Raw genomic sequence first — 26,048 nt, 5'->3', positions numbered from 1 at the left:
GGCATTTCAGGAGAGACACATGGAGAGGATCAGAGAAGAAGAGGGGGCTGGCATGAATGCTGACCGCACCAAGGGGCACCTGCTTCCAGAAAGCCTGCCAGCGCCTTCACCCTGCCTCTCCTCTCTGTGCTCCTTGGCTCAGCCTCCTAGGCTCTCCCTCTAGACCCTCCTGTCCTCACTCAAGTTCCTAGAGGCCCGAATTATGACCTCACCATGAACAGGTCCCCAAGTGTGCTCTGTGGCCCCAGAGAACCATCACATTTGCACAATCTAGACACTGGCCACATTTGCTCATAGCCACACCATGCAGGGATTCCGTCCCTCTGTGTACTCGTGTCATCCCTTGTCCACTCATGAGTACACGCATAGGCTGGGCTACACTGACAGGAGAGGGAAGTGTCAATATCTTGGACAAGGAATCCCACCCAAAGGAGTCTATCAAAATCTACTGGGGGTGGGGCATGGTCATTTGCATACTCTATAATGACTACTGTTTGGGGTTTTTTTGGGGGGGGATCACAAAATTTCTTTCCTTCGTCCCTTCCTCCCTTCCTTCGTTTTGCTCTTGTTGCCCAAGCTGGAGTGCAATGGCGAGATCTTGGCTCACCACAACCTCTGCCTCCCAGGTTCAAACGATTTTCCTGCCTCAGCCTCCTGAGTAGCTGGGATTAGAGGTGTGTGCCACTCGCCTTGCTAATTTTGTATTTTTAGTAGAGACGGGGTTTCTCCATGTTGGTTAGGCTGGTCTTGAACTCCCGACCTCAGCTGATCCCCCTGCCTCAGCCTCCCAAAGTGCTGGGATTACAGGCATGAGCCACCCCGCCCAACCGGAAGTTTCTAATGACATTTTATGTTTATTAAAAGGTTGCATAAGGCCGGGCGTGGTGGCTCATGTGTGTAATTCCAGCACTTCGGGAGCCCAAGGTAGGAGGATCACCTGAGGTCGGGAGTTTGAGACCAGCCTGGCCAACATGGAGAAATCCCATCTCTACTAAAAATACAAAAAACCAGCTGGGAGTGGGGGCACACACCTGTATCCCAGTTACTCGGGAGGCTGAGACAGGAGAGTAGCTTGAACCCAGGAGCTGAGATTGTGTCACTGCACTCCAGCCTGGGTGACAGAGCGAGACTCTGTCTCAAAAAAAAAAAAAAAAAAAAAAAAAGGTTGCATGAATTAGGGAAGGTTGAAATTTATACTAAAGTGGGGAGATGTAGTCGGAAGTTCTTTCAGCAGAAACCTCCCACATGGGAGGCGTGGCTGCAGATTGGCATCCTGGGGTTGCTGTGGGTAGCAGGAGTACCAAGGAGGGAACCTATGAAGGGGGTGTGGCCCTCTCCTTTACAGTCTGGCTCTGCTCTGCTCTGCTCATCTTTCCCAGGGACACTCAGGAATGGTGGAGAGGAGCGCTTTGTCCCGTCTTCTCCAGTCTTGGAGAACAGGGGTCTAGATCCAATGCTGGAATTTTCCCAACTGCTGGTTAGATGGCCTAATGGGTTGAGTGGGGACTAGGTTTTAATTATTTTGAGGTTCTGAACTTGACAGTGGAGCCCAAAGGCATTCCTGCTGTGGTATGGGGTACTGGGATTGGTTAACTCTGGTGGAGAGGCAGGGTTGGCTGAGCAGAAGGGTATGAAGGATGGGTCTTGGTTTGTCAATGGCCTACTGTGTGACTTTAGGAAGATTCCTTAACCTTTCTGTGGCATGGTTTCCATAGTGGGTAGAAGGAGGAGGGATACTTTCTTTGAGGTCTTTCTAGAGTCTGTTAATGGCTAGGGCCAATCATCGTGGTGAATCACCTAAGACCCAGGGAAGAGTGGCCCAGGGGTGGGAACTGTCCGCCTGTGGGCCCCGTTACCCCTAGTCTGGTCCAAGGAGTTCCTGCCAGGCTTTCTCAGAGGGTCCTGGACTCAGTCCCCTGGGACAGGCCCGGGGAGGCTGGGGACCAACTCTCCTGCCAATGTTGCTTGGCCAGGGAACACATGAAGGGGTGGGGGATAGGAGGTCTCTGGAGCCTGCACTCCTCCCTGGCTCCTGGGTCCCAGCCCCAGAGTAGGAAGGAGGGAGACAGGGCCAGTCTTTGTGTACTTTACAGATCACAGCTGCCTTGAGCAAACGATGCCAGCTACCCACCCAGCTCGGTGATTCCACCAAACACAAACAGCTGCCTAGCCTGGCCACCTCCTAGGCAAACAACCCAGCTGGTTTGCAGGGCAACAAGGTCAGGCAGTCCCCCTCAGCCTGGGGCCTGGCCAACAGCAGCTCCCCCTCTCCGAGGGTGCAGGGGCCCATTTCCTGCCGCAAGCCCACACAGGACGCCTATCTCAACGGCTCTGGGCGGATGACTTGCAGGGTGGCTCCCCCGAAACACGGGGGTGGAGGCTGAGGCTCCCAGCATGGGTGAGCCCTGGTGTCGGGGAGGAAACCGAGGCCCAGAAAGAGGCAGGTCTCCTTCAAGGCCATGCAGCGGAATGCAGGACAGCCCTCATTCCATTCCCAACCCTGCAGAGGAAGAATGGAAGCTCTAGGCTCCCTCAGCAATTCTTTCGGTTTCTGGTACCCGCTCACTCCAAGCACACAGATGGAAGGCGACAGACCAGTCCACTGCTGCCTCTACCTGTTTCCATACAGGACACCCCCTGTAGAGGGAGCAAGCCCCAGAGAGCAGCCTTGGATTTCTCTCAAGTGCGGGATGCGAAAGACCAACCACTGAGATCTTTCTCAGGTTCGAAAAATTCCCAGGTGGCCTGCAGGCCAGTTCGCAACATCCTTCTGGGAGGAGGGGCTTCCGACTGCAGGGAGGAAAGTGGGAGGCAGTGCCTCCCAGCTGCCACTGGGAGGGGAGCAGCTGGGGGACCTCAGGCCTTAAACCGGGATGTCAGATCTCAACTGAGAGCTTAGCTCGGAAAATGGCATTAACACCAGTTTCTCCGCCAGCAGAGGACGTCCTCTCCGAGTCTCCGGGCGGTCCCCATCTCCCAGCACTTCCCAGCCTGAGTCCCCAGAGTTGCGCGCTTAACCCTCACCAAGAAGCATGGGCTCCCGGGGACTTATATTTGCCACAGTGTGGCAGAAGAGAACTGAGTTGGGGCCGGCGGGGGGATGACTCAGTCTTTGCGATCTTCTGCGACCCGCCCACACCGAGCCAGCAGAGACCCCTGGAGCTTGGGACGGCCCCAGGGGCTGTGTCCTGACCCTCTCTCCCTCCCTCCTCTGGGAGACCCAGCTGCCTGAGGGAAAGGGCTGAGTCCAACCCAGACGCAGCCAGGAAGGGGCTAGCGCCGAGGAGGGCGGGGGTCTCACGGAAGAGGCCCACCCACCTTGCCCGTGAGGTCGAAGCTCGGACTGCAGGGCGGGGAGCGCTCGGGGGCCTCGCCATCCCGGGTGGCAGCGGCGCCTGGCGTGCCCGTCATGTCCCTGGACGAGAGGTGAGCACTGCCGGCCCGCAGGCAAAGGAGAGCTCAGGAACCGACCCGCCCCGGCCCCGCCCACTCCCCCCTCCCTCGACCCGGACCCCGCAGGCTCCTCCCTCCGTCCCGCCGCCCCCTCGACGACACCGGCTCGGAGCTTGCTGTTCCCTGAGGGCGCGCACAGCCGCAGAGTCCGCACCAACGGGCGGGCAGCCTCCCTGAGCAACCCCGGCCCGGCTCCGTGCGCTTAGGGCGTGGGCCACATCCAGCCCCGGGACTGGTCCCCTGTGGTCGCTTAGTTGCCCCCGGGGGAGCAGGCTGCGGAGACCCCGTCTGCTGCGGAAAAGTTCCCGTAATCGCTGCGCGGCGCGACAGCAGGCGGCGCCCGAGTCCCGGGCCGTGGGCGGTCCCCAGGTGGCGAGGCGGAGAGCTGAGGACCCCTGGGCTGCGCCTCCGCGGATGGCGCCGAGACAGTTCCGCTTCTGCTAAGGCACCCGGCCCGAGCTCATCTGAATATAGTTTTGTTTACCAACCCATACTCGCCTTGCAGCACATGTGCGCTGCGGTGTTTTGGGACCTCTGTCTGGTGCTGGGACTTTGACCCTTTAGTATGGATCACCTCTCGTTTCCCCCTGCCTGTTGGGCTGTGCCCAGAATGTCCCGCCAGGGTAGAGCTTTCGCAAGAGGGCTGCACAGCACACATCTCCTAGTGGACCGCTCCTGAAGGCGGGGCCGGCCTTATTTACCCATGACACTCACTCCTGGCCCCGAGGAGGAGCCAAATAAATTCATGAAGTCGTGGATCATTTTGAGCAGAGCTGCCAGGATATCCCAGGCGCCCGGCAGCTCCTGGTGACAGAAGGTGGAGAGTGCAGCTGGGATTGCCCGTAGCAGAGCTTAGGGACTCTGTGGCCTGGGCCGACCTTTCAATTACCCCCATCTCCACATTCTATAAGCAGCTTCAGGTTACCAAGGAATAGGACGGGTGATTTACAGAGGGACTGTTTGAGGGGTGTGTAGCGAGGGGAGAGCTGGAGAGGGGTACCTGGAGACGGGTACCCGCACCTTTTTTCTTTCTTTTTTTTTTTTTTTGAGACAAAGTCTTACTCTGTCGCCCAGTCTGGAGTGCAGTGGTGCGATCTTGCCTCACTGCAACCTTTGCTTCCCGGGTTCAAGCGATACTCCTGCCTCAGTCTCCCGGAGTAATTGGGATTACAGGTGCGCGACACTACGCCCGGCTATTTTTTCTTTTTGTATTTTTAATAGACATGGGGTTTCCCCATGCTGGCCAAGTTGGTCTCAATTTCCTGACCTCAGGCGATCCGCCCGCCTCGGCCTCCCAAAGTGCTGGGATTACAGGCTAGAGCCACTGCGCCCGGCCTGCAATTCTTAATTTAGGTGTGGAGGTCTAGGGCAGGGGGAGACATGGCTTATGGGCCACCATTGGCCTGTGGGGACTGACTTTGTACGCCAGCCTCCAGTCCTGTATTTTTTGATATTAGCTGGAGGTATTTTCTGTCAGCTGGGAGAAGCGCTCAGAGTGGGGACAGAGGTGATCTCCAGTAGAGTAAAGAGCTTGGGTTACCTCTTCTGGAGGTGAGCGTGCTATAACCTCAGCTGGGCATAGGGTGGGACTCAAACAGGGAGCCACAGATTGGAGAGTGGAGGCTGTGCAGCACACTACAGAGGTGTGGTGTTGGTTGCTATTTGGATGCCAGAGGCTCTTGCTTCAAATAGTGCCGAGGTCTGCTCAATGCCGTGGGCTCCTGGAGACGAAGTCTCACTTTGTCGCCCAGGCTGGAGTGCAGTGGTGGGATCTCAGCTCATTGCAGCCTCTGCCTCCCAGGTTCAAGCAATTCTCCTGCCTCAGCCTCTGGAGCAGCTGGGACTACAGGTGCATGCCATCATGCCTGGCTAATTTTTGTATTCTTAGTAGAGATGAAGCTTCACCACGTTGGACACTCTGGTCTTGAACTGCTGACCTCAGGCGATCCGCCTGGCTTAGCCTCCCAAAGTGTTGGGATTACAGATGTGAGCCACTTTGCCCAGCCAGGATGCGGGTTTTCATTGCAGGAGGGAAATGGTGGAGGAAGAATGAGAGACGGGAAGGGGCATGCCTCATGCTCACCTTCTATCTAAACCATGCTGTTATGGATTGAATTGTGTCCTCCCAAAGAAAGGTTGAGGTCTGAGCCACCAGTACCTCAGATCGTGCCCTTACTTGGAAATGTGGTCATTGCAGATATCACTATTAAGATGAGGTTACACTGGCATAGGGCAGGCCATTAATTCAGTAGGACTGGTGTCATAAGAAGAAAGAGACAGGGAAAAGACAACCAGGTGACGACAGAGGTGAGATGGGAACAGTGCGGCTGCAAGCCAAGGAATGCCAAGGTCTCCTGGGAGCCACCAGGGCCATGGAAGAGAAGGAATGACCCTTCCCTGGGGCCTTCAGAGGGAGTGTGGCCCTGCTGGTACCCTGAGTTCAGATTTCTAGCCTCCAGCTGTGGTTTGTGTTGTTGGCTCCAAGGCCCTCTTTGTCCTGTGGTGGGTTTGGAATACAGAAGGTTGAACATTAGCTCAAATCATCCAGAAGGAGCAGTGACCTGAAGCACTTCCTTGCTGCGTTGCTGCGCTAGACTGGATGGAGGAATCTGACCTAGGGAAGAAGTCTTTGAACACGGGGAGAGGGGCTCTGGGCTCTCCTCCAGGCGGTCCCTGTCTGGCCTGCTGGGTTTGCGGTATATGGGTAATGTTATGCTTGGAGGGTGTGTACACTGTCCCCAGGGCCACTGTAATGTCCTGTAGGGTGTTCAAGGGCAGCCTTGGGTGAGTCAGAAGCAGGTTGGGGTCAAGAATGTTCAGAACAAGGGCTGTGCAGAACAAGCACTCACTAAGGGATCCGTGTGGTCTCTGGGGAGGAAATCTGGGCCTCCTAACGTTCACTCTGAGGCTGTGCATGTGCTGTGGTAGCCTGTGTCTCTCCCCAGACACACACCACAGACACTCACACGTGTACACCCACCCCACAACACACCACAGACACACACCTCACCACACACACACACATCTCAGACCACACACACCTCACCCCTCAAATCACACCATACACCTCACCACACACACCTCAGATCACACCACACACCTCAAACCACACACACCTCAAATCACACCACACACTTCACACCTCAAATCTCACCACACACCTCATCAACATACCTCAAATTACACCACACACCTCACACCGCACACACCCCCAAATCACACCACACACCTCACCACACACACCTCAAATCACACCACACACATCTCACACCACATACACACACACATCAAATCACACCACATACACCTCACACCACACACACCCCCTCAAATCACACCAGACACACACCTCACACCACACACACACACCACACACACACCCTCAAATCACACTACAGACACATATACCTCACCACATGCACACACACACCTCACACTACACACACCTCATCCCTCAAATCACACCACACACCTCACCACCCACACCTCAAATCACACCACACACCTCATACCACACACACACCTTAAATCACAAAATCACACCACACATGCCCTACACACACACCTCATACCACAACTCACACACACACCCTCAAATCACACCACAAATATATACACACACACCCTACATCAGGCCACACACATCTGCCTCGCATCGTACCATAAATACACATGCCTCACACCCTATATTATACCACAAACACACACTTCATAACATGCCCCACACACAACTTTATATTATGCCTCAAACTACCTCATACTACAAACAAACACACGTACTATCATACCACACACCTACAACATATCTTACATGACCCCCAAACACACATACCTCATTTTACTCCAAACACATAATGCAACTCCAGGCACAGTTTATTTCACCTGTGCATAATGCAACTCCTGTCACCATAATGCAACTCCAGGCACAGTTTATTTCACACCATCGACGCCTATGCCACATCACTCTGCAAGCACCTGCGTCTCCAATGGACCCCATGCCTCACACCATCACCTAATGTGTATATCAGCCTGTAAATTACGGCCAACACCTCTTACTGCCTCCAGATCTGAAACGCACACCCCCACAATACCCCCAAATAGATACCCCTGCCCTCCTTTTCACAGATCACACCCTCATAGTCATGCAGCCCTGCTGATAGTGGAGGTACCAAGTGTCAGTGAGACAGGCCCTCGTGCTTGTTGAGAGACGGGGGGCTCTTGTGTGCAGCCCTGGAGCTCTGGGGGGCAGGGGCAAGGGCCTCCCTGCTACTGAGGTGGATGGCAGAAAACTCCAGAGCTGGAGAACAGCACAGCCAAAGAGCACAGGGTCGGGATGTGGGAAGGAGACCCGGGCAGAGACTAGAGGGACAAGGCCTCAGCTCATGTTTTGCAAAACATGGCGCAAGCTCTGACCCCCCTGGGTCAGAGCCCCCAGATTCTGGGCCCCCCACGTGGTTTTACTAAAGCAGCATGTCTATGAGGGAGCTTGGAATTTGCCTTTCAGATGAACTTCTCCCTGGAGGCTTTTATGCACGCTGAAGGAGTGTTTGAAAACCACTGGTCTAAACTGTGCAACAGTTTGACCAGCAGATGAGAGATTCAGACTTTATTTGGAAGGCAATAGTGAACCATGAATGTTCAGGTGGGGGATGAGCAGAGTGAGGTTTTGTTGTAGTTGTTGTTGTTTTGAGATGGAGTCTCACTCTGTTGCCCAGACTGGAGTGCAATGGTGTGATCTTGGCTCACTGCAACCTCTGCCTCCCAGGTTCAAGTGATCCTCTTGCCTCAGCCTCCCAAGTAGCTGGGATTACAGACGTGTGCCACCACGCCTGGCAATTTTTTTTGTATTTTTAGTAGAGATGGGGTTTTGCCTTGTTGGCCAGGCCGGTCTTGAACTCCTGGCCTCCAGTGATCCGCCTGCCTCAGCCTCCCAAAGTGCTGGGATTACAGGTGTGAGCCACCACGGCTGGCCTGAGTAAGGGTTTTGAAAGAGGAATTTTGCATCAGTATTTAGGCAAGACTAGGGAATTTGGGGGAAACTGAGGAGAGAGGTAACAAGGAGGACCTGAACTGTGGTGGGAGGGGCTGACTGGAAAGACCGCTGTGTGAACCCCATCGGTGTCAGTACCCCATAACCCCATCAGCAGGACCCCCGCAGCCAGTTTGATGAAGCTGGTGGTGGAGAATTTAGGGAAGGTCTTGACTGAGAGGCATCTACACAGGACCTGGGCAGGTCCCACTTCCAGAAGGCAATGGGCCTGGTAGTTTATGGGTGAAGGCACGCCGGGGGTAGTCACCCTGCTCACCTCTGGCTCCTCCAAAGTGGGAGACCAGGGGCTCCGTCCCTCCCCTGCCACCTGGGCGGCACTCAGCCTCCTGAGTGGAGCCAGTGGGAGCTTCTGCCTCCCTTCCCATCACACAGGAGTTCCAGGCTACAGCCAGGCCAGCGGCAGGGCCCTTATCCATGTCATATCTCCAACCTCAGTGTGAAGGACAGATGGGTGAACAAGTGTCTGGTAACCTGGCTCTCCGGGGACCCCCAGACCGCTGATATCTGGAGGAGACCCCGATGTCCTCCAGTTCTTTGCTCAGGTGTCCCCAGGCTGAGTTTCTGGCCAGGGGCTCAGACCCTCACTCAGCGTAAGCAACCAACAGGTTTGTCCTGAGATGCACCAGGACATTGGGTGCTGGCTGGTGCCAAGCAGGCAGCCCAGGCTCTAGGAGGCCCACCCTAGCCTGAGGTCAGTGCGAAAGTCCAGCTTGTCCCATCTCAGGCAGCTTTGAGCACACAGTTTGACCACGCACTTTCTTTTTCCTTCACAGGAAATTGGCCCCAATTTTCTTGCCAAACTAGCAGCAAAATTCAGAGATCTCACCTCTGTGGTCTGGAATGTGAATCAGACGTTGCATGTCCACAGCCACATCCACCCCACTCTCTTTCCTTCCTCACCAGACAGGCAGAAGGGTGGGTGAAGAGATGTGGGTGTGACCCTGAGGGCAGGGTGTGCCCTGGCTGCTGAGGGCAGACTGGGCCTGGGCTGAGGTGGGTGACGCCTGGCACCAGGTCATCCTGGTTTGCTTCATGGCAGCCTGGTCCAAGACCTCGGGGATTGCCAGGCAGCCTTGGCCTCCTGGGTCTCAGCCCTGCCCTATTTAGCACTACTAGAGCCCAGCTGGTCCCATCGCGGGGGAGAGCCCTGGGCACTGGTGTTTCAGGGTCGATTCTAGGCCCGAGAACACACCCGAGTCAGGCACTCACTTCCGCTTTGCCTCCTGGAAGGTCACCCAGAAGCCATGTCCGTTCTGAACCCCTGACTTCCTGGCTGTGACCCAGTGGGAAAGCCCATTTTTCTGAGTTTTCCTCTGTCTGTTCCCATCAGCGTGGCACTGCTGCGTACTGACCTTGAATGTGACCTTGCAGGCCCTGTGCTCCGGTCCCAGAGGCTCCCAAACATCCGTGTTATCCAAGAAGAGATGTTTGTTCTTCCCCATCTCAAGATGCTACGATTCTGGGGTCCCAAGGGAGGGCCCTGCTCCTCCTGCCACAGTCCAAGAGAGGAGTGGAACCCTCTCCCAAGATCTTCCCAGGAATTCAAGGGCAGCTGCAGCCGCAGGCACGGGGCAATGCGGGGAGATGGGATGTATGGTAGAGAGGAGGGATCTCTTGTCCCGCAGAGGGGCTGTGGGCAGAAAAAGCTGCTGGGATTCCTAAAAAAAGGGTGCTGGGATTCCTTAACCCAAGCTGCCCTTTTACCATTTTACTGAGGGGTAAACACGGAACTGTAACCTTGGCCTGCCAGCTCCCTGAGACCCATGTGACAATGCTAAGTTTGGACTGTGCTGAAAACTTTGTCGTCCCTCTGTCCCTCCAGATTCTTCTTGCCTTGGAGGGCTGACCTGAGCTATCCCATATTAAAATATTTTTTGCTTTCTGGTTTCCACTTGCGTTCATCCAGTGTGGAGCCCCAGAAGGAGATGGGGAGCAGGAGGAGAGCAAGGTGGGACAGGGGATTGTTCTCCTGGCTGCCTCCCTCGGGGGCTCCCATGGGCTGCTGTGTCCCTCCACTGTAGGTCCCACACAGCTCCTGCCAGGCAGCTCACCCAGCAGCCCGCTTTGTCCCTGGGTTCTGGTGAGGGTGCCTTCCCTTCCCGCTTGAGGTTAAAGGTGGGTGGAGTTCCTGGACTACCCAGGGGCAGTGCACGCTCCCTCCTGGTCACCCAACACCCTCCTACACCTTGGGGAACAGTCTTCTCCTTAATCCTCCTTGAATGGTCCAGTGTGAGTGTCCACCTGTTTCCTGCTGGCGCTCAGCAAAAACACGCTGGAGTCCTGAGCCCAGGCCCAAAGCTGGCAGTGTCGGCCAGTGCTTACCGTGAATCCAATGCCCACAGTGGCCGAGAAGGAGCCGGGGATGAACTTGCCCTGATCGAACTGAACCAGCAGAGACGTCTTTCCCACACCACTGTCGCCCACCAGGATGGTCTAGAAGGGAGCAATAGAGAGAGGGGTGAGGGCCTGCGATGTGAGTTGGCCTCAGATGTGTCCTTGTGGCTGTGGGAGTGGGTTCTTTCTAAGCACGAATGTGCACAACATGCATACACACACAAACACACATGCACAAGACACTGACACACACATACAGACACAGAAAAACATGTACACACATACACAGAACACACATGCACACACATATATGCACACACAAGTACACGCATGCACACAGAAACACATGCATACAGAAGCACAAACATATACAAGTACAACACATACACACAGAACACACATGACACAGAAACATACATGCAAAGACACATACAGATACAGAAAAACATGGACACACATACAGAACACACATGCACACAAACATATGCACACACATGCACATGCATACACAGAAGCACAGAAACACAAGACCCACATACAGATGCAGACAGAAAAACACATGTACACACATACACAGAACACACATGCACACACAAACATATGCACACACATGCACACACATACAGAAACACACATGCACCAGACACACATACAGAAAACACATGTACACATAGAACACACAAACATATTTGTACTCAGAGCACACACAAACACATGCATACAGAAGCACACACATACACATGCACACATGTACAACACACACACACAGAACACACATGACACAGAAACATACATGCACACACAAACACATGCACACACAGAGAAACACACATGTGTGCACACACAGGCAGAAAAACACGTGTACACACAGAAATACACGCACACATCCACATCCACAGGCACAGACACACTTGTACAACACATACACACAGAACATACATGCACACACATAGAGAGAACTCACACATGCACACAGATACACATACACAGACACACAAAAACACATCTACACACAGAAACACACATACACGCAATACACATAAACACACATGTACACACAAACACACATGTACCTACACAGAGAACGCACACATGCACACAGACACATGTGGAAACACATGTACACCAACATGTGCATTCATATACAGACACAAGCACACATGCAAACACACAGTAACACAGAAACACACATTCACACAGAAATGCATATACACAGACATAGACACATGTGCACACACACATGCACACAGAAACACATACACAGACATGCACAGAGACACAGACACACATGCACACATGAACTCAGAAACACACAGACATGCATACACAGACATGCACACACAGAGACATGTATAACACAAACACATATACACATACATATGCACTTACACACATACACACAGACACATATGCACAGGCACCAATACACAGACACACACATTCACAGACATGTAGCATACACACAAATATGCACACACGCACAAATATACACACAAACATAAACACAAACACAGATACGCACATACAAACACATACACATGCACACAGACACGCACACATACACTTAGACACACAAACACACTAAAGTCTCAATTTTCTATTGAAGTCACTGAAAGGGGTGTGAAGGCACAGAGGAGATCTCCCTCCAACCCAAGTTAATAAGCATCTGAAGTGACCATGTGAATGTGTCTCTCAGACTTCCAACCACAGGCGCATCAATGACTGAGGGTCCCCACTGCCGTGCTTTGAAAGCCGTCATCGTGTTTGCACTGAGGTCATGCTTCCTACGGGCAATTACCAGCCAAAGGTGGAGCACGGCAGGCCTGTTCCTGGGAGACACAGGACCCTCTAATAGTTGAGTTAGCTCAAGGACTCCCTCATGGCCTTGCACAACCCTCCAGATACTGCAACATGGTCTGGGATGCTTCCATACAACCTTTCTGCCCTCTTTCCTTCACGGGGATCCAGCCTGCATCATGGTCTGAAGGCTCCCCTGGCCTCGCTGGTGCCTACTCTATTTCTCTCATAGGCATTTCCCCCAGTAAAACCCTTGCACATTTAATTCCCTTTTCACATCTCCTCTTTGGAAGACCAGGACTAACACGATGTCCATAGATCTCCTGTGTGGAGAGCCCCAAAAAACCAGTCTACAGAATAAAACAAAATCAGATGGCTGGAATGTGCTTTGCACACTTGGCCTTAGAACAAGGAGCAGACAACATTTCAAAGAGAAGCAGATTCTGGGAAAAGAGGGAGAAGGCCGCCTTCCTCTGGGAGGTCTGAACTGGGAGGGAGTAGGGGTGATAATTAGCTTGGAAGTTCAGATGAAATGTTTGAAAGAAAATCATAAACAAAAGAGAAGAACTCTACATGCACCCAGAGGCTGGTACCCTCAATGAATGGATGAATGAATTGGTGAGTGGATGTGGACAGTGGCCTCCTTTCAATGACAAGAATCAAGGCTGTTTGAAAGGACTAGGAGGTGCAAACTTTAGCTGGACTTGTAAAAACATAAAGACATTAAAACAACAAAACCATAAAAGCATAGAGATTGGCTGGGCCTCCTTGAGTCGGGACCAGTGACTGTTCAACTCTGGCAATGGCATGGAAGGGAATGCATATCAGTGTTTGTCCATGGCATTGACTTTGGATGTCCCCTGACTGTGCCCCCACCCACCTCTTGAACCTCTCCAGCTTTTATTTCCTCCTGGGTTAGAGAACTCATTTGTTTGTTATATGCAGTGGTTTTAACAATTTACATCTAGAATCTAACTTCCTCAGGCTTTAAGAAGTGTTTCCTAGAAAGAATATTCCAGAATGTGAGGGGTAGTCCATCTACGTTCCCCTCATTCGCGTCCTAAAGAACATGACAGATTCTAATTATTTTCACTTTTATCCTTTTCCTTTCCAGGGTGAGGAGTTTCCATCAATTTTCATCACAGGAAATAGTCCTGTCTTCTCAGGACCTTTTCTGGCTCACCGAGGTCTAGGGGTGCATACAGGTTCATCATAGGAAACAGTCCTGTCTTCTTGGGACCTTTTCCAGCTCACCGAGGTCAGATTCAGCTGAACCTTGGCTCGGGGCGGGGCAGGATGATCCTCTCATATCGGTCATGGTCTTTGTTTTTTTTTGTTTTTTGTTTTTTGTTTTGAGACAAGAGTTGCGCTCTGTTGCCCAGGCTGGAATGCAGTGGCACAGTCTCGGCTCAAAACAACCTCTGCCTCCCGGGTTCAAGCTATTCTTCTGCCTCAGCATCCCAAGTAGCTGGGACTACAGGCGCCCGCCACCACACCTGGCTAATTTTTGTATTTTTAGTAGAGACGGGGTTTCACCGTGTTAGCCAGGATGGTCTCGATCTCCTAACCTTGTGATCCACCAGTCTCGGCCTCCCAAAGTGCTGGGATTACAGGTGTGAGCCACCATGCCCTGCCAGGTCTTTTTATCAGCTTCAGAAATCTATTGACAATGGCTGGGCATGGTCGCTCAAGCCTGTAATCCCAGCACTTTGGGAGGCCAAGATGGGCAGATCACCTGAGGTCGGGAATTTGAGGTCAGCCTGGCCAACATGGTGAAACCCCGTCTCTACTAAAAATACAAAAGTGAGTCAGGCATGATCGCGGTCATCTGTAATCCCAGCTACTTGGGAGGCTGAGGCAGGAGAATCACTTGAAACCTGGGAGATGGAGGTTGTGGTGAGCCACGATCGTGCCACTACACTCCAGCCTGGGTGACAGAGCAAAACTCCATCTCAACAACAACAACAACAAAAAGCTACTGATAGTGACTCTAAGAGCTTTTTACGTAGGCCATGATGGAGAGCTCAGCGCTGGTCTATTTACAAGCATTGTTGAATTATCTCTTCCTAAACCTAGGCCCTCCCTTAGGCCTGCTCATCCTCTGTGCTCCTCCCCATGAAGTGAGGTGTCCACATGGCCAAAGGCTCCTGTTCCACCTGTAGACTAACTGCACTTTGCCCCAAGGTCACTGTTACTGTGACATCCCTAGGTCTGTGGCATGGTCAAGGGGTGAGCGTTTGCAGGGGCTGTGGACAGAGCTTGGATGTGGAGCCTCGTGCATTCTTCTGAGAGCCTTTGGGGTTGGGTGTGCAATGGTGGGAGGAGAAGGAGAGGAGCTTGTGGGTGGGGGCTGGGGACGGGAGGTTGGTTGTCCCTAGGCTGCCACATTTTAGTGTGGAACTTCTGAGAATCCTACATGCTAACCTGGCTTCCAGGTTGGTAAGAAGGTATTTTGTTCAGGAGGGAAGATTAGACACACTTGATTTGTTGGCTTTTTGAGCTTGCTTTAGAATGTTAAGAAACTGAGACACACGGTCTGTGGGCCTCCATTTGTATTCTAGCCCTGGCCCCTGAATGTTAGGAATGGAGCTGCCTAAATCCATTACGTTAGATATTGTCAGGCCTCTGAGCCCAAGCTAAGCCATCATATCCCTTGTGACCTGCTTGTATACATCCAGATGGCCTGAAGCAACTGAAGATCCACAAAAGCAGTGAAAATAGCCTTAACTGATGACATTCCACCATTGTGATTTCTGCCCCACCCTAACTGATCAATGTACCTTGCAATCTCCCCCACCCTTAAGAAGGTTCTTTGTGATTCTCCCCACCCTTGAGAATGTACTTTGTGAGATCCACCCCCTGCCCGCAAAACATTGCTCCTAACTCCATCGCCTATCCCAAAACCTATAAGAACTAATGATAATCCCACCGCCCTTTGCTGATTGTCTTTTTGGACTCAGCCCGCCTGCACTCAGGTGAAATAAACAGCCTTGTTGCTCACACAAAGCCTGTTTGGTGGTCTCTTCACATGGACACGTGAGACAGATATGTGAAAGGAAAATATCTTAGGCCCCCAGAATCACTAAGGAAAGCTCAAGCTGGAAACTGCTTAGGGCAAACCTACCTCCCATCTATTCAAAGTCACCCATCTGCTCACTGAGATAGATGCATATCTGATTGCCTCCTTTGGAAAGGCTCATTAAAAACTCAAAAGAATGCAACTATCTGTGACCTGGAAGCTCTCTCTGTGTTTCTAGTCTTCTGCCTTTGCTTCTGAGTTGTCCCACCTTTCCAGAACAAACCAATGCACTTCTTACATATTTTGATCGATGTCTCATGTCTCCCTAAAATGTATAAAGCCTAGCTGTGCCCTGACCACCTTGGGCACATATCATCAGGACTTCCTAAGGCTGTGTCATGGGCATGTCCTCAACCTTGGCAAAATAAACTTTCTAAATTAACTGAGACCTGTCTCAGATTTTCTGATTTCACAGATAATACAGCAGAGCTTCTCTCGCCACTCAACAGTTGCCGAAAATTCCTTAAATTTCTCCAGGTTGGTTCCCAGTTTCACTGCTTGGAGAAGCTGAATATCAACTTTGGGTTCAGATTTTTCACCATGCCTTCCCTCTTTGTGCTTCTCTTAGCATTTATGAAAATGTTATGGCTGGGTGCAGTGGCTGATGCCTATAATCCCAGCACTTTGGGAGGCAAAGGCAAGTGGATCATGAGGTCAGGAGTTCGAGACCAGCCGGGCCAACATAGTGAAACCCCGACTCTACTAAAAATACAAAAATTAGCCAGGCATTGTGGCGCGTGCCTGTAGTCCCAGTTACTCGGGAAGCTGAGGCAGGAGAATCACTTGAATCCGGGAGGCGGAGGTTGTGGTGAGCTGAGGCCATGCCACTGCACTCCAGCCTGGGCGACAGAGCGAGACTCCCTCTCAAAAAAAAAAGTTAATTGATTGTGGTTCAGACAGAAACCTCTGGGTCAAGTTTGCCACCATTCAGACAAGTGTCTTCGTTCTCTCTTCTTGAGTCATTTTGTTTATATCTGTATTTGCGCCTCATTCACTTCCAATGGGGATAGGTGGTTTCAAACAAACCCACAAGTATGAGAAGGCAGTTCAAGAAAGTGTCTCAAAAAATATACAAAGAATAGGGGTGTGTGTATAGGGGTGGGGTGGGTTGGGTCTAATCTTCCACCCCAGAGTGAGGTTGGGTTGTTACTGCGTTTGAGCATTGTGTTTGGTTCTAGGTTTCCCGACAGTCAAGGCAAAGTGGAAAACCAGGTGGGGTGTATGGTACTTGTCTGACATTGTATGCCTGAGTCCTTTCCATTGAGTGTTTTCTCCTGGTGTACACTGCTATAAGGAATCTGTTAAGTGGATTCTTCTGCAAGGGGCCCTGAATAACAAAATGGGCAATTGCAATTTTGCGGAAGATGCAAAGCTTTTTCTAAAGCCACCGTATCGACTGTTGATAAACCCAGGGCATGACGTTAAATCATACTTTATCCAGGCCTCTTGATGGGAGCCAGGCTAATGCTGTCTAAGTACACTATTGCTGCTTTTTTGTGACTTTATTATTCAGGGACAGCTTTTAGAAAACCTGATAAGTGGGGTGGTTACCATGGCTCCTAAAGTGGCTCTGAGTGACCTTCTTAACAAGACAGGAAATTCAGATGCCATAAAGAAAAGATCAATAGATTTGCTTCAATAAAAATGTTTTGGTTGACAGAAGATTCCAGAAACAAAGTCGAATGAGAAATGGTACAGGGAAGATATTTTCAAGACATATGACAAATGGTAATATCCCTCATATAAGGAGAGTTCTCAGAAGACAACTTCAATAGAAAAGTGAACAAAGGATGTGAATAGGTTGATGTATTTTTTTGTGTACCTATGGTTAGTTTTATGTGTCAGCTTGGCTGCACTATAGTCCTACTTATTCAATTAAACACGAATCTAGATGTGGCTGTGAAGGAACTTTGTTGATGTGGTCAACATCTCCAAGCAGCTGACTTTAAGTTTTCAGTAATTTGGGTGAGTGTCCCCTGATTAATTGAAAGACTTTAAGAGCAACACTGAGGTTTCCCTGAGGAAGCAGAAATTCTGCCTCGTGTTTGTAGCAGCAACTCTTGCCTGAAAATTTGCAGCCTTTGAGCCAGCCCTACAGATTTTGGACTTGCCAGCCCCCACAGTCATGTAAGCCAATTTCTTGGACACATCTCTCTTTCTCTCTATATATATAGCCTGCTGTTTCTGTTTCTCTGGGGAACCCTAACCGATACAATGACAATATAATGTATAGTGGCTTGATAAAAGTTTGGTAATGGTCAGTACTGGTTTAGATTTGGGGAAACAGGCACTCATACATACACTATTAGTGGGAGTATACATTGAGCAACCATTTTGCAGAGCAATTGACAATATCTATCAGGGTTTCAAGTACAAACTCCTTTGACTCAGCAACTCTATGGCTTTCCTTGCAAAAGTAAACCAAGAAGGCCAGGCTTGGTGGCTCACGCCTGTAATCCCAGCACTTTGGGAGGCTGAGGCAGATCACTTGAGGTTGGGAGTTTGAGACCAGCCTGGCCAACATAGGGAAATCCTGTCTCTACTGAAAATACAAAAATAGCAGGGCATGATGACGTATACCTGTGATGCCAGCTACTCAGGAAGCTGAGGCAGGAGAATCACTTGAACCCGGGGGGTAGAGGTTACAGTGAGCCAAGATCATACCATTGTAGTACAGCCTGGGTGACAGAACAAGACTCCATCCAAAAAAAAAAGTAAACCAAGATATGTGTGTAAGGATGCTCATTGTAGTGTTTGCAAAAACAAATAATTCAGCAGTAGAGACTGGTGAAGTAAACTCTAGAATATACATACAGTGCAGTACTGTGAAAACAGTAAAAGGATGAGGAAGATATGTATGTACTGTTGATACAGACAGGCGGCAGGGAGATACTGGGTAAAAGAGGGCGAGGTCCTGGCGATGGCTCCACCTTCAAGCCTGGACCTACGGCCCTAAATGAGAACATGCATTCCTGTTTTCCTGCCTGAATGTTGCCTTTTCCAAAACCACCCTGGCCCACCATGTCCCCAGCCCTGTACCCATAAAAAGCCCAAGCTCCACTGGCAGAGGACCAGAGAGGTGTGGCTGAGAAGGAGAGAAGAGACAAGCAGCTGAACGTCGAGAGAAGAAGCAACTGAGCATCGAGCATATGGATAGACACGGCTTAACTTCAGATGGCACGACTTCAGAGAGGAGCCCGGTTATCTCTGGCCAGGCTTCAGGGAAAGATCACCTTCTTCCCACACCATCCCCTTCCCAGCTCCTCTACCATTGAGAGCCACTTCCTCTGCTTAATAAAATCTCTGCATTCACCATCCTTCAAGTCTATGTGACCTGATTCTTCCCGGACACCCAACAAGAACCCGGGTGCCAAGAGAGCAGGGTGTAAATGGCTGTCACCCTGACTCTCCACTGAGCTGGTTAACACTTAACTCTGTACCAAGAGGGCAGGGTGTGAAAAGACTGTCACTTTGACTCTCCGCTGAGCTGGTTAAAACTTAGCTGTCTGTGGATGGCAGCTGCTAAAAGAGCATTAATTGCGTTTTTCTTTTCTTTTCTCTTCTCTTCTCTTCTCTTCTCTTCTCTTCTCTTCTCTTTCTCTTCTCTTCTCTTCTCCTTTCTTTCTTCCTTCCTTCCTTCCTTCCCTCCCTCCCTCCCTCCCTCCCTCTCTCTCTCTCTCTCTCTCTTTCTTTCTTTCTTTCTTTTTGACAGAGGCTCACTCTGTCACACAGGCTGGAGTGTAATGGCGGGATCTTGGCTCACTGCAACCTCCGCCTCCTGGGTTCAAGCAATTCTCCTGCTTCAGCCTCCCAAGTAGCTGGGATTACAGGCACCTGCCACCACACCCTGCTAACTTTTTTTTTTTTTTTTTTTTTTTTTGAGACGGAGTCTCGCTCAGGCTGGAGTGCAGTGGCGCGATCTCGGCTCACTGCAAGCTCCGCCTCCCGGGTTCACGCCATTCTCCTGCCTCAGCCTCCCAAGTAGCTGGGACCACAGGCGCCCACCACCTCGCCCGGCTAGTTTTTTTTTTGTATTTTTTAGTAGAGACGGGGTTTCACCATGTTGGCCAGGTTGGTCTTGAACTCTTGGCCTCAGGTGATCCACCCACCTCGGCCTCCCAAAGTGCTGGGATTACAGGTGTGAGCCACCGTGCCTGGCCTAAAAGAACCTTAATTGTAACACACCCCTCCATGCTGCTGTGGGGCCAGAGCCCAAAAGTACTTGTCCCAGCCCCAGCACCCACTTGCCTGTGTGCTCCCTCTCATGATGGGCTGAACCCAGTGGGTTCCAGCAAGTAAAGTTCATCCCTGCTGGTGCCTAAGTGGCCGACTGGACCCAGAGCTGGTGCCTTCCAGTTCCTACCTGCAAAAGGGTCAAGGGAACTCTCCTGTCTCACTGTTTGGGAGAAAGTTCATTATTAAGCAAAAGCAAGGGGCAGAGTGATGTATATAGTATGATGAGTGTGTGTATGTTACTTAGGTTTATCTGCTGGAGTATGATTAACTTTTCTCAGGGAGGCAATAGAGGCCAACAGGATTGCCTTTGAGGTTCAGGGGCTGGTAGGTGGGAAATGGAGATAAGACTTTTACTTTTCATTTAATCTTTTTCTATGTTTAAAAAAAAATTATTTAAATAATTTGCTTGGCCAGGTCCAGTGGCTCACGCTTGTAATCCCAGTGCTTGAGGAGGCCCAAGGCAGGAGGATCACTTGAGCCCAGGAGTTCGAGATCAGCCTGAAAACATAGGAAGACCCTATCTCTACAATAAATAAAACAATAAGCTGGGCGTGGTGGTGCATGCCTGTATTCCTAGCTACTGGGGAGGCTGAGGCAGGTGGATCACTTGAGCCCAGGAGTTTTTCCAGAATTACAGCTGCAGTGAACTGTAGTTGCACCACTGCACTCTAGCCTTGGTGACACAGTGAGAACCGATCTCTCTTTTTTTTTTTTTTGAGACGGAGTCTTGCTCTGTCACCCAGGCTGGGGTGCAGTGGCCGGATCTCAGCTCACTGCAAGCTCCGCCTCCTGGGTTCACGCCATTCTCCTGCCTCAGCCTCCCGAGTAGCTGGGACTACAGGCGCCCGCCACCTCGCCCTGCTAGTTTTTTGTATTTTTTAGTAGAGACGGGGTTTCACCGTGTTAGCCAGGATGGTCTCGATCTCCTGACCTCGTGATCCGCCCGTCTCGGCCTCCTAAAGTGCTGGGATTACAGGCTTGAGCCACCACGCCCGGCCGAGAACCGATCTCAAAAGAAAAAGAAAAAGAAAAAGAAAAGCAATTGTGAGCAAATTATTTTATTTTATTTTATTTTATTTTAAGATGAGTTTGTGCTATGTTGCCCAGTCTGGAGTGCTGTGGCTCACGATGATGGCTCACTGCAGCCTCGACCTCTCTGGGCTCGGGTAATTCTTCCACCTCAGCCTCCCAAGTAACTGGGACTACAGGCATATGCCACTGTACCCAGTTAATTTTTTGTATTTTTTGTAGAGATGGGGTTTCACCATGTTTCCCAGGCTGGTCTCGAACTCTTGGGCTCAAGTAATCTACCCACCTTGGCCTCTCAAAGTGCTGAGATTACAGGTGTGAGCCACCACACTTGGCCTGCATTTTACCTTTTTAAAGAAAGTACTGACTGGAGGTATTTCAGAGCTGGCGTTATTGGCCATGTCTCTCTTTTTTAAAAAGTAGGATTTAATTTTTAGAGAATTTCTAAGTTCACATTAACCTTGGGCAGAAGATACAGGGATTTCCCACAGACCCTTTTTCCCCATGCATGTATAACCTTCCCCATTATCAACACCCTCCACTGCCATGCTTTGTTTTTATATTTTTCCTGTATTAAAATGCCCTAATAAAGGTAGTAGTCCAGTTGGTAAACTCACACATGAGTAAGACTGTGTCTCAAAACAAACAACAACAACCAAAGAAACCCCCCAAAACAACCTTGTCTGTATTTCACAATTTATTTTCCTAAAATGAACACATGTCGCTTTTGTAAGTCAGACAAACATTATTATTATTATTTTTGAGACAGAGACTCTCTGCGTCACACAGGCTAGAGTGTGTGGCGCGATCTCGTCTCACTGCAACCTCTGCCTTCCAGGCTCAAGCAATTCTTCTGCCTCAGCCTCCCACGTAGCTGCGATTACAGGCATGCACCACCATGCCCAGCTAATTTTTGTATTTTTAGTAGAGGTGGGGTTTTACCGTATTGGCCAGGCTGGTCTCGAACTCCCGATCTCAAGGGATCTGCCTCCCACAGTGCTGAGATCACAGGTGTGAGCCACCGCACCTGGCCCATACTTGTTATTTTCAATCACAAGCTGCAAATGGCTCTCTAGGTCCAAGGCCTGCTATGATCTGACAGCATCAGAGGGAGCCACCTGTGAGGATGGGGGCTGGAGCAGGACAGGCAGGACAGGCCATCGTGAAGAGCTTCGAGGGACAGACGGAAGGGAGTGGAAGCCACCTGGCAGTCACCGCTGTGCAGAGTGGAGGGTGAAGCAGCTGCCCTGGGTTGGGTCTAGGTTTTGTGAGTTTTTCTTTTCATTTTCTATCACCGTAATAATGCTACCCAAAGCCCGGTGGCACACAACATTGTGGGTCAGCAGTTTAGTCTGGGTGACCATTCTGGTCTCAGCTGGGCCCCCTTTTGCGTCTGGGATCCGCTGGCCATGGGCTGGGCAGCTTGACTGTGTCCCATGTCTCTGGCTTCTCTCCAGCAGGCCAGCCTGGGTGGCAGAAGTGGAGGTATGAGAGAGAGAGGAAACGCAGGAGACCCTGCAGCTGGGGTTTGGACTGGCACATCATCACTTCTGCTATATTTTATTGAGCAAACCAGGTCATCGGTCAGGCCCAGACTCAAGGGGATTAGGTAATAGACTCGTCTCTGTAGCAAGAAGAACTGTGAGGTCAGTTGGGCATCGTGGCTCATGCCTGTAATCCTAGCACTTTGGGAGGCCGAGGTGGGCGGATCACCTGAGGTCAGGAGTTCGAGACTAGCCTGGCCAACATGGTGAAATCCCATCTCTACTAAAAATACAAAATTAGCCGGGTGTGGTGGTGCATGCTTGTATTCCCAGCAACCCGGGAGGCTGAGGCAGGAGAATCGCTGGAACCCAGGAGAGGGAGGTTGCAGTGAACTGAGATCACACCACTGCACTCCACTGGACTACAGAGCGAGACTCTGTTTCAAGAGGGAAAAAAAAAAAGAACTCTGAGGTCAAGCGGTGTGTATGCAAGGAGGCACCCTGCATTCACCCACCATAGCCCGAAGCTTATGCAATCCTGGAGGTCCTTATGAAGAAAAAGGATGTCTAAATTAGAAGTACAAAATGGGTATAAGGTCTTGAAAGGAGCCTGATGAAGTTGGGGATTCAGACGGTTAGCCTCCATTGGCTTCCTGGCAATCCCTACAAGCCCCTCTGAGTGGAACTGAGAAGAGGAGCACAGCCCAGCCACAATCATTCCAGTGGCAGAGCCCCTCAGTCATGCCTCTCTGGCCCTGCGGTCTGAGCCACTTTCTGCTTGGGTCCCTATGAAGTCTGGCTGAATGCTGTTTCTTGTTGCTTTTCTTTCTCTTTCTCTTTTTTTTTTTGAGATGGAATTTCGCTCTTGTTGCCCACGCTGAAGTGCAATGGCGTGATCTCAGTTCACTGTAATTTCTGCCTCCCGGGTTCAAGTGATTCTCCTGCCTCAGCCTCCCAAGTAACTGGGATTACAGGTACCCACCACCATGCCTGGCTAATTTTTGTATTTTTAGTAGAGACAGGGTTTCACCATGTTGGCCAGGTTGGTCTTGAACTACTGACCTCAGGTGATCCACCAGCCTCAGCCTCCCAAAGTGCTGGGAGTACAGGCGTGAGCCTCCAGTTACTTCCTCTACTGAGAGGCTTAGTTCTCTGGACTTTTTTAGTTCTGCCTGGTTCAGACATTTGGTTTTTCAAATTCTCAAGTGGGCCTTGCAACAAACGTCTTGTGAACTTCTGTTGCAGAGTAGGAGAGACCCAGCGGAACTGACCCTTGCAACCCAGGAGCTCTTCCACCTGGACAGGGTGGGTTCCGAAAAGATCGTCTACAGTTTTCAAGTCCAAAGTGACCAAGAGAAGTTGCATCAGCACATTTCTGTCTTTGTAACTGGGAGAACCCAATGAAGGCATCAAGACGCACACACGTACACACATGGACTGCAGCGTGCAAATATACACATGCCCACACAACACACGTTCACACACACCCCAGTAGCACACACATGTGCAATGAACACATGTATACACACAACTCCCCCTCACAAACATGAGCATCCATAACACACGTGTACATACATGCATGTACATGCACAACCATTCACGTACATACATGCACACACACACACACATACATACCTAGGTGCTTTAGAGCAGGGAGAATCTCAGATGACCTGTCTAATCCCTTCTTTCACATATGGGGACAGGGAAGCCCAGGGAGATAACTGGCTTGTGTATAGGTCAATGACCAAACCAGGATTACGGGCTCAAATGAGTTTTTGAGGACACAAGGCCTCCGAAAGAGCCGATTCTCCTGTATTCCCCATAGGCACTTGGTTAGAGGAGCAGCTACTCAGAACCGCTTGGCGAATTCTCTGCTTTTTCTTTTTGAAACAGAGTCTTGCTCAGTCACCCAGGCTGGAGGAGTGCAGTGCTGTGATCTCAGCTCACTGCAACCTCCGCCTCTTGGGTTCAAGCAATTCTCTTGCCTCAGCCTCCTCGGTAGCTGGAATTACAGGCATCCACCACCATGCCTGGCTAATTTTTCGTATTTTTTAGTAGAGATGGGGTTTTGACATGTTGGCCAGGCTGGTCCTGAACTCCTGACCTCAGGTGATCCTCCTGCCTCCCAAAGAGTTAGGATTGGGATTACAGGTGTAAGCCACTGTGCCTGGCCTGAATTCTCTGTTCTTGATTCAAAGGGGAATCCTCCTTGGGGAGGCCAGGTCTGGGAGAGGCCAGGATCAGAGGGTCTGGCCACAGGCAGTTCTAACAGACAGTGCTGTTCCCTCCTTGTTGCCCATGCCCAAGAGAGGAAAGCTTACCCCACGACCCTCGATACATCTGCCCCTTGCTTTTCAGGGCTTCCCCCATTCTGCTTAATTCCTGGTCTTTTTTCCTGGAAGCCAATGGCTTCCCTACTGCGGAAGGCTGATTGCTCTCTGTGTGTCTGCATGGTGCCCCAGGCAGAGGACCTATTGACATGCAGTAGGGACCAAAGTGCTGGCTGAGCCCTCACCCCAAATTCTTGACCTACTTTATGGTCTGCAGATATGTAAAGCGAGAGGCCATCTCTGGCCACGTCCTGGAAAAGTCATGGTTTATCAGCTGCTGTGGTTTTCTGTGCAAATAACCCTCCTGTACACCCACTCATTCCTGATTAGGGTGTGAGGGGGTTGCGTCCCTCTTTGAGACTCACTCCCTTGTCAAGATGTCACAGGGTGTATGTGACACACGGCAAAAGTGGCTTCAGGTGCAGAAGGTGAGAAAGGTCTAATCCTTTTATTTATTTTTATTTATTTCTTTATTTTGAGACGGACTTTCACTCTTGTTGCCCAGGCTGTAGGGCAGTGGCACGATCCCAGCTCACTGCAGCTTCTACCTCCTGTGTTCAGTGATTCTCCTGCTTCAGCCTCCTGAGTAGCTGGGATTACAGGTACCCACCACCACGCCCGGCTAATTTTTGTATTTTTAGTAGAGACGGAGTTTCGCCATGTTGGCTGATCTCAAACTCCTGACCTCAGGTGATCCACCTGCCTCGGCCTCCTAAAGTGCTGGGATTACAAGTGTGAGCCACTGAGCCTGGCCCTTCCTAATCCTTTTATATCCCCAGTCCCCACCCTAGTGACCTGCTGGGATCTTGTTGGGAAAGGAGAGATGGGGGATGGGCATGATTGTCAGAAGGAGGAGAGTGAGGCACAAAACTGGTCCTTCCTTCCTTCCTTCCTTCCTTCCTTCCTTCCTTCCTTCCTTCCTTCCTTCCTTCCTTCAACAAATAGTTATAAGGTGGGGGGTAGAGCGAGGGGGTAATAGTCCTGAGCAATGAACTGGTTTCCTCAGGTAGACCCCCTGGTACAATGGACAGGTTTCTGGGAGATTCCAGCAGATGCAGGTATCCCTGGCCCAGGCTGGAGTACAGTACAGTGGCTCAATCATAGCTCACTGCAGCTTCGACCTCTTGGGCTCAAGTGATCCTCAGGCCTTAGCCTCCCAGACTGCTTGGACTACAGGCGTATGTTACTATGCAGAACTAATTATTATTATTATTATTATTATTATTATTATTATTGAGACAGAGTCTTGCTCTGTT

At 50.8% G+C, this 26,048-nt stretch overlaps 1 protein-coding gene and 1 long non-coding RNA gene across 8 annotated transcripts in view; one reads left to right on the top strand and one right to left on the bottom strand.

Annotated features, from left to right (window-relative positions):
• Positions 1 to 26,048, bottom strand: part of RAB37 (RAB37, member RAS oncogene family) — a 273,228-nt gene that overhangs the window by 7,253 nt on the left and 239,927 nt on the right. For 2 of the 7 annotated variants that reach the window (XM_028835489.2, XM_028835491.2), the window contains one exon: positions 10,826 to 10,936. In XM_028835489.2, the coding sequence (XP_028691322.1) occupies positions 10,826 to 10,936 (111 nt within the window). 7 annotated transcript variants of the gene reach the window in all.
• Positions 21,006 to 25,327, top strand: LOC144335934 (uncharacterized). The gene is made up of 2 exons (XR_013407227.1): positions 21,006 to 22,728; positions 25,053 to 25,327. It is a non-coding gene; the product is annotated as an uncharacterized LOC144335934 (long non-coding RNA).

Source organism: Macaca mulatta, chromosome 16 (assembly GCF_049350105.2).
Source record: "Macaca mulatta isolate MMU2019108-1 chromosome 16, T2T-MMU8v2.0, whole genome shotgun sequence".
In the NCBI taxonomy this organism is placed as follows: domain Eukaryota; kingdom Metazoa; phylum Chordata; class Mammalia; order Primates; family Cercopithecidae; genus Macaca; species Macaca mulatta.
Note: the sequence above shows the minus strand (reverse complement) of the source record. Positions and strands in the feature narration are given on the sequence as shown.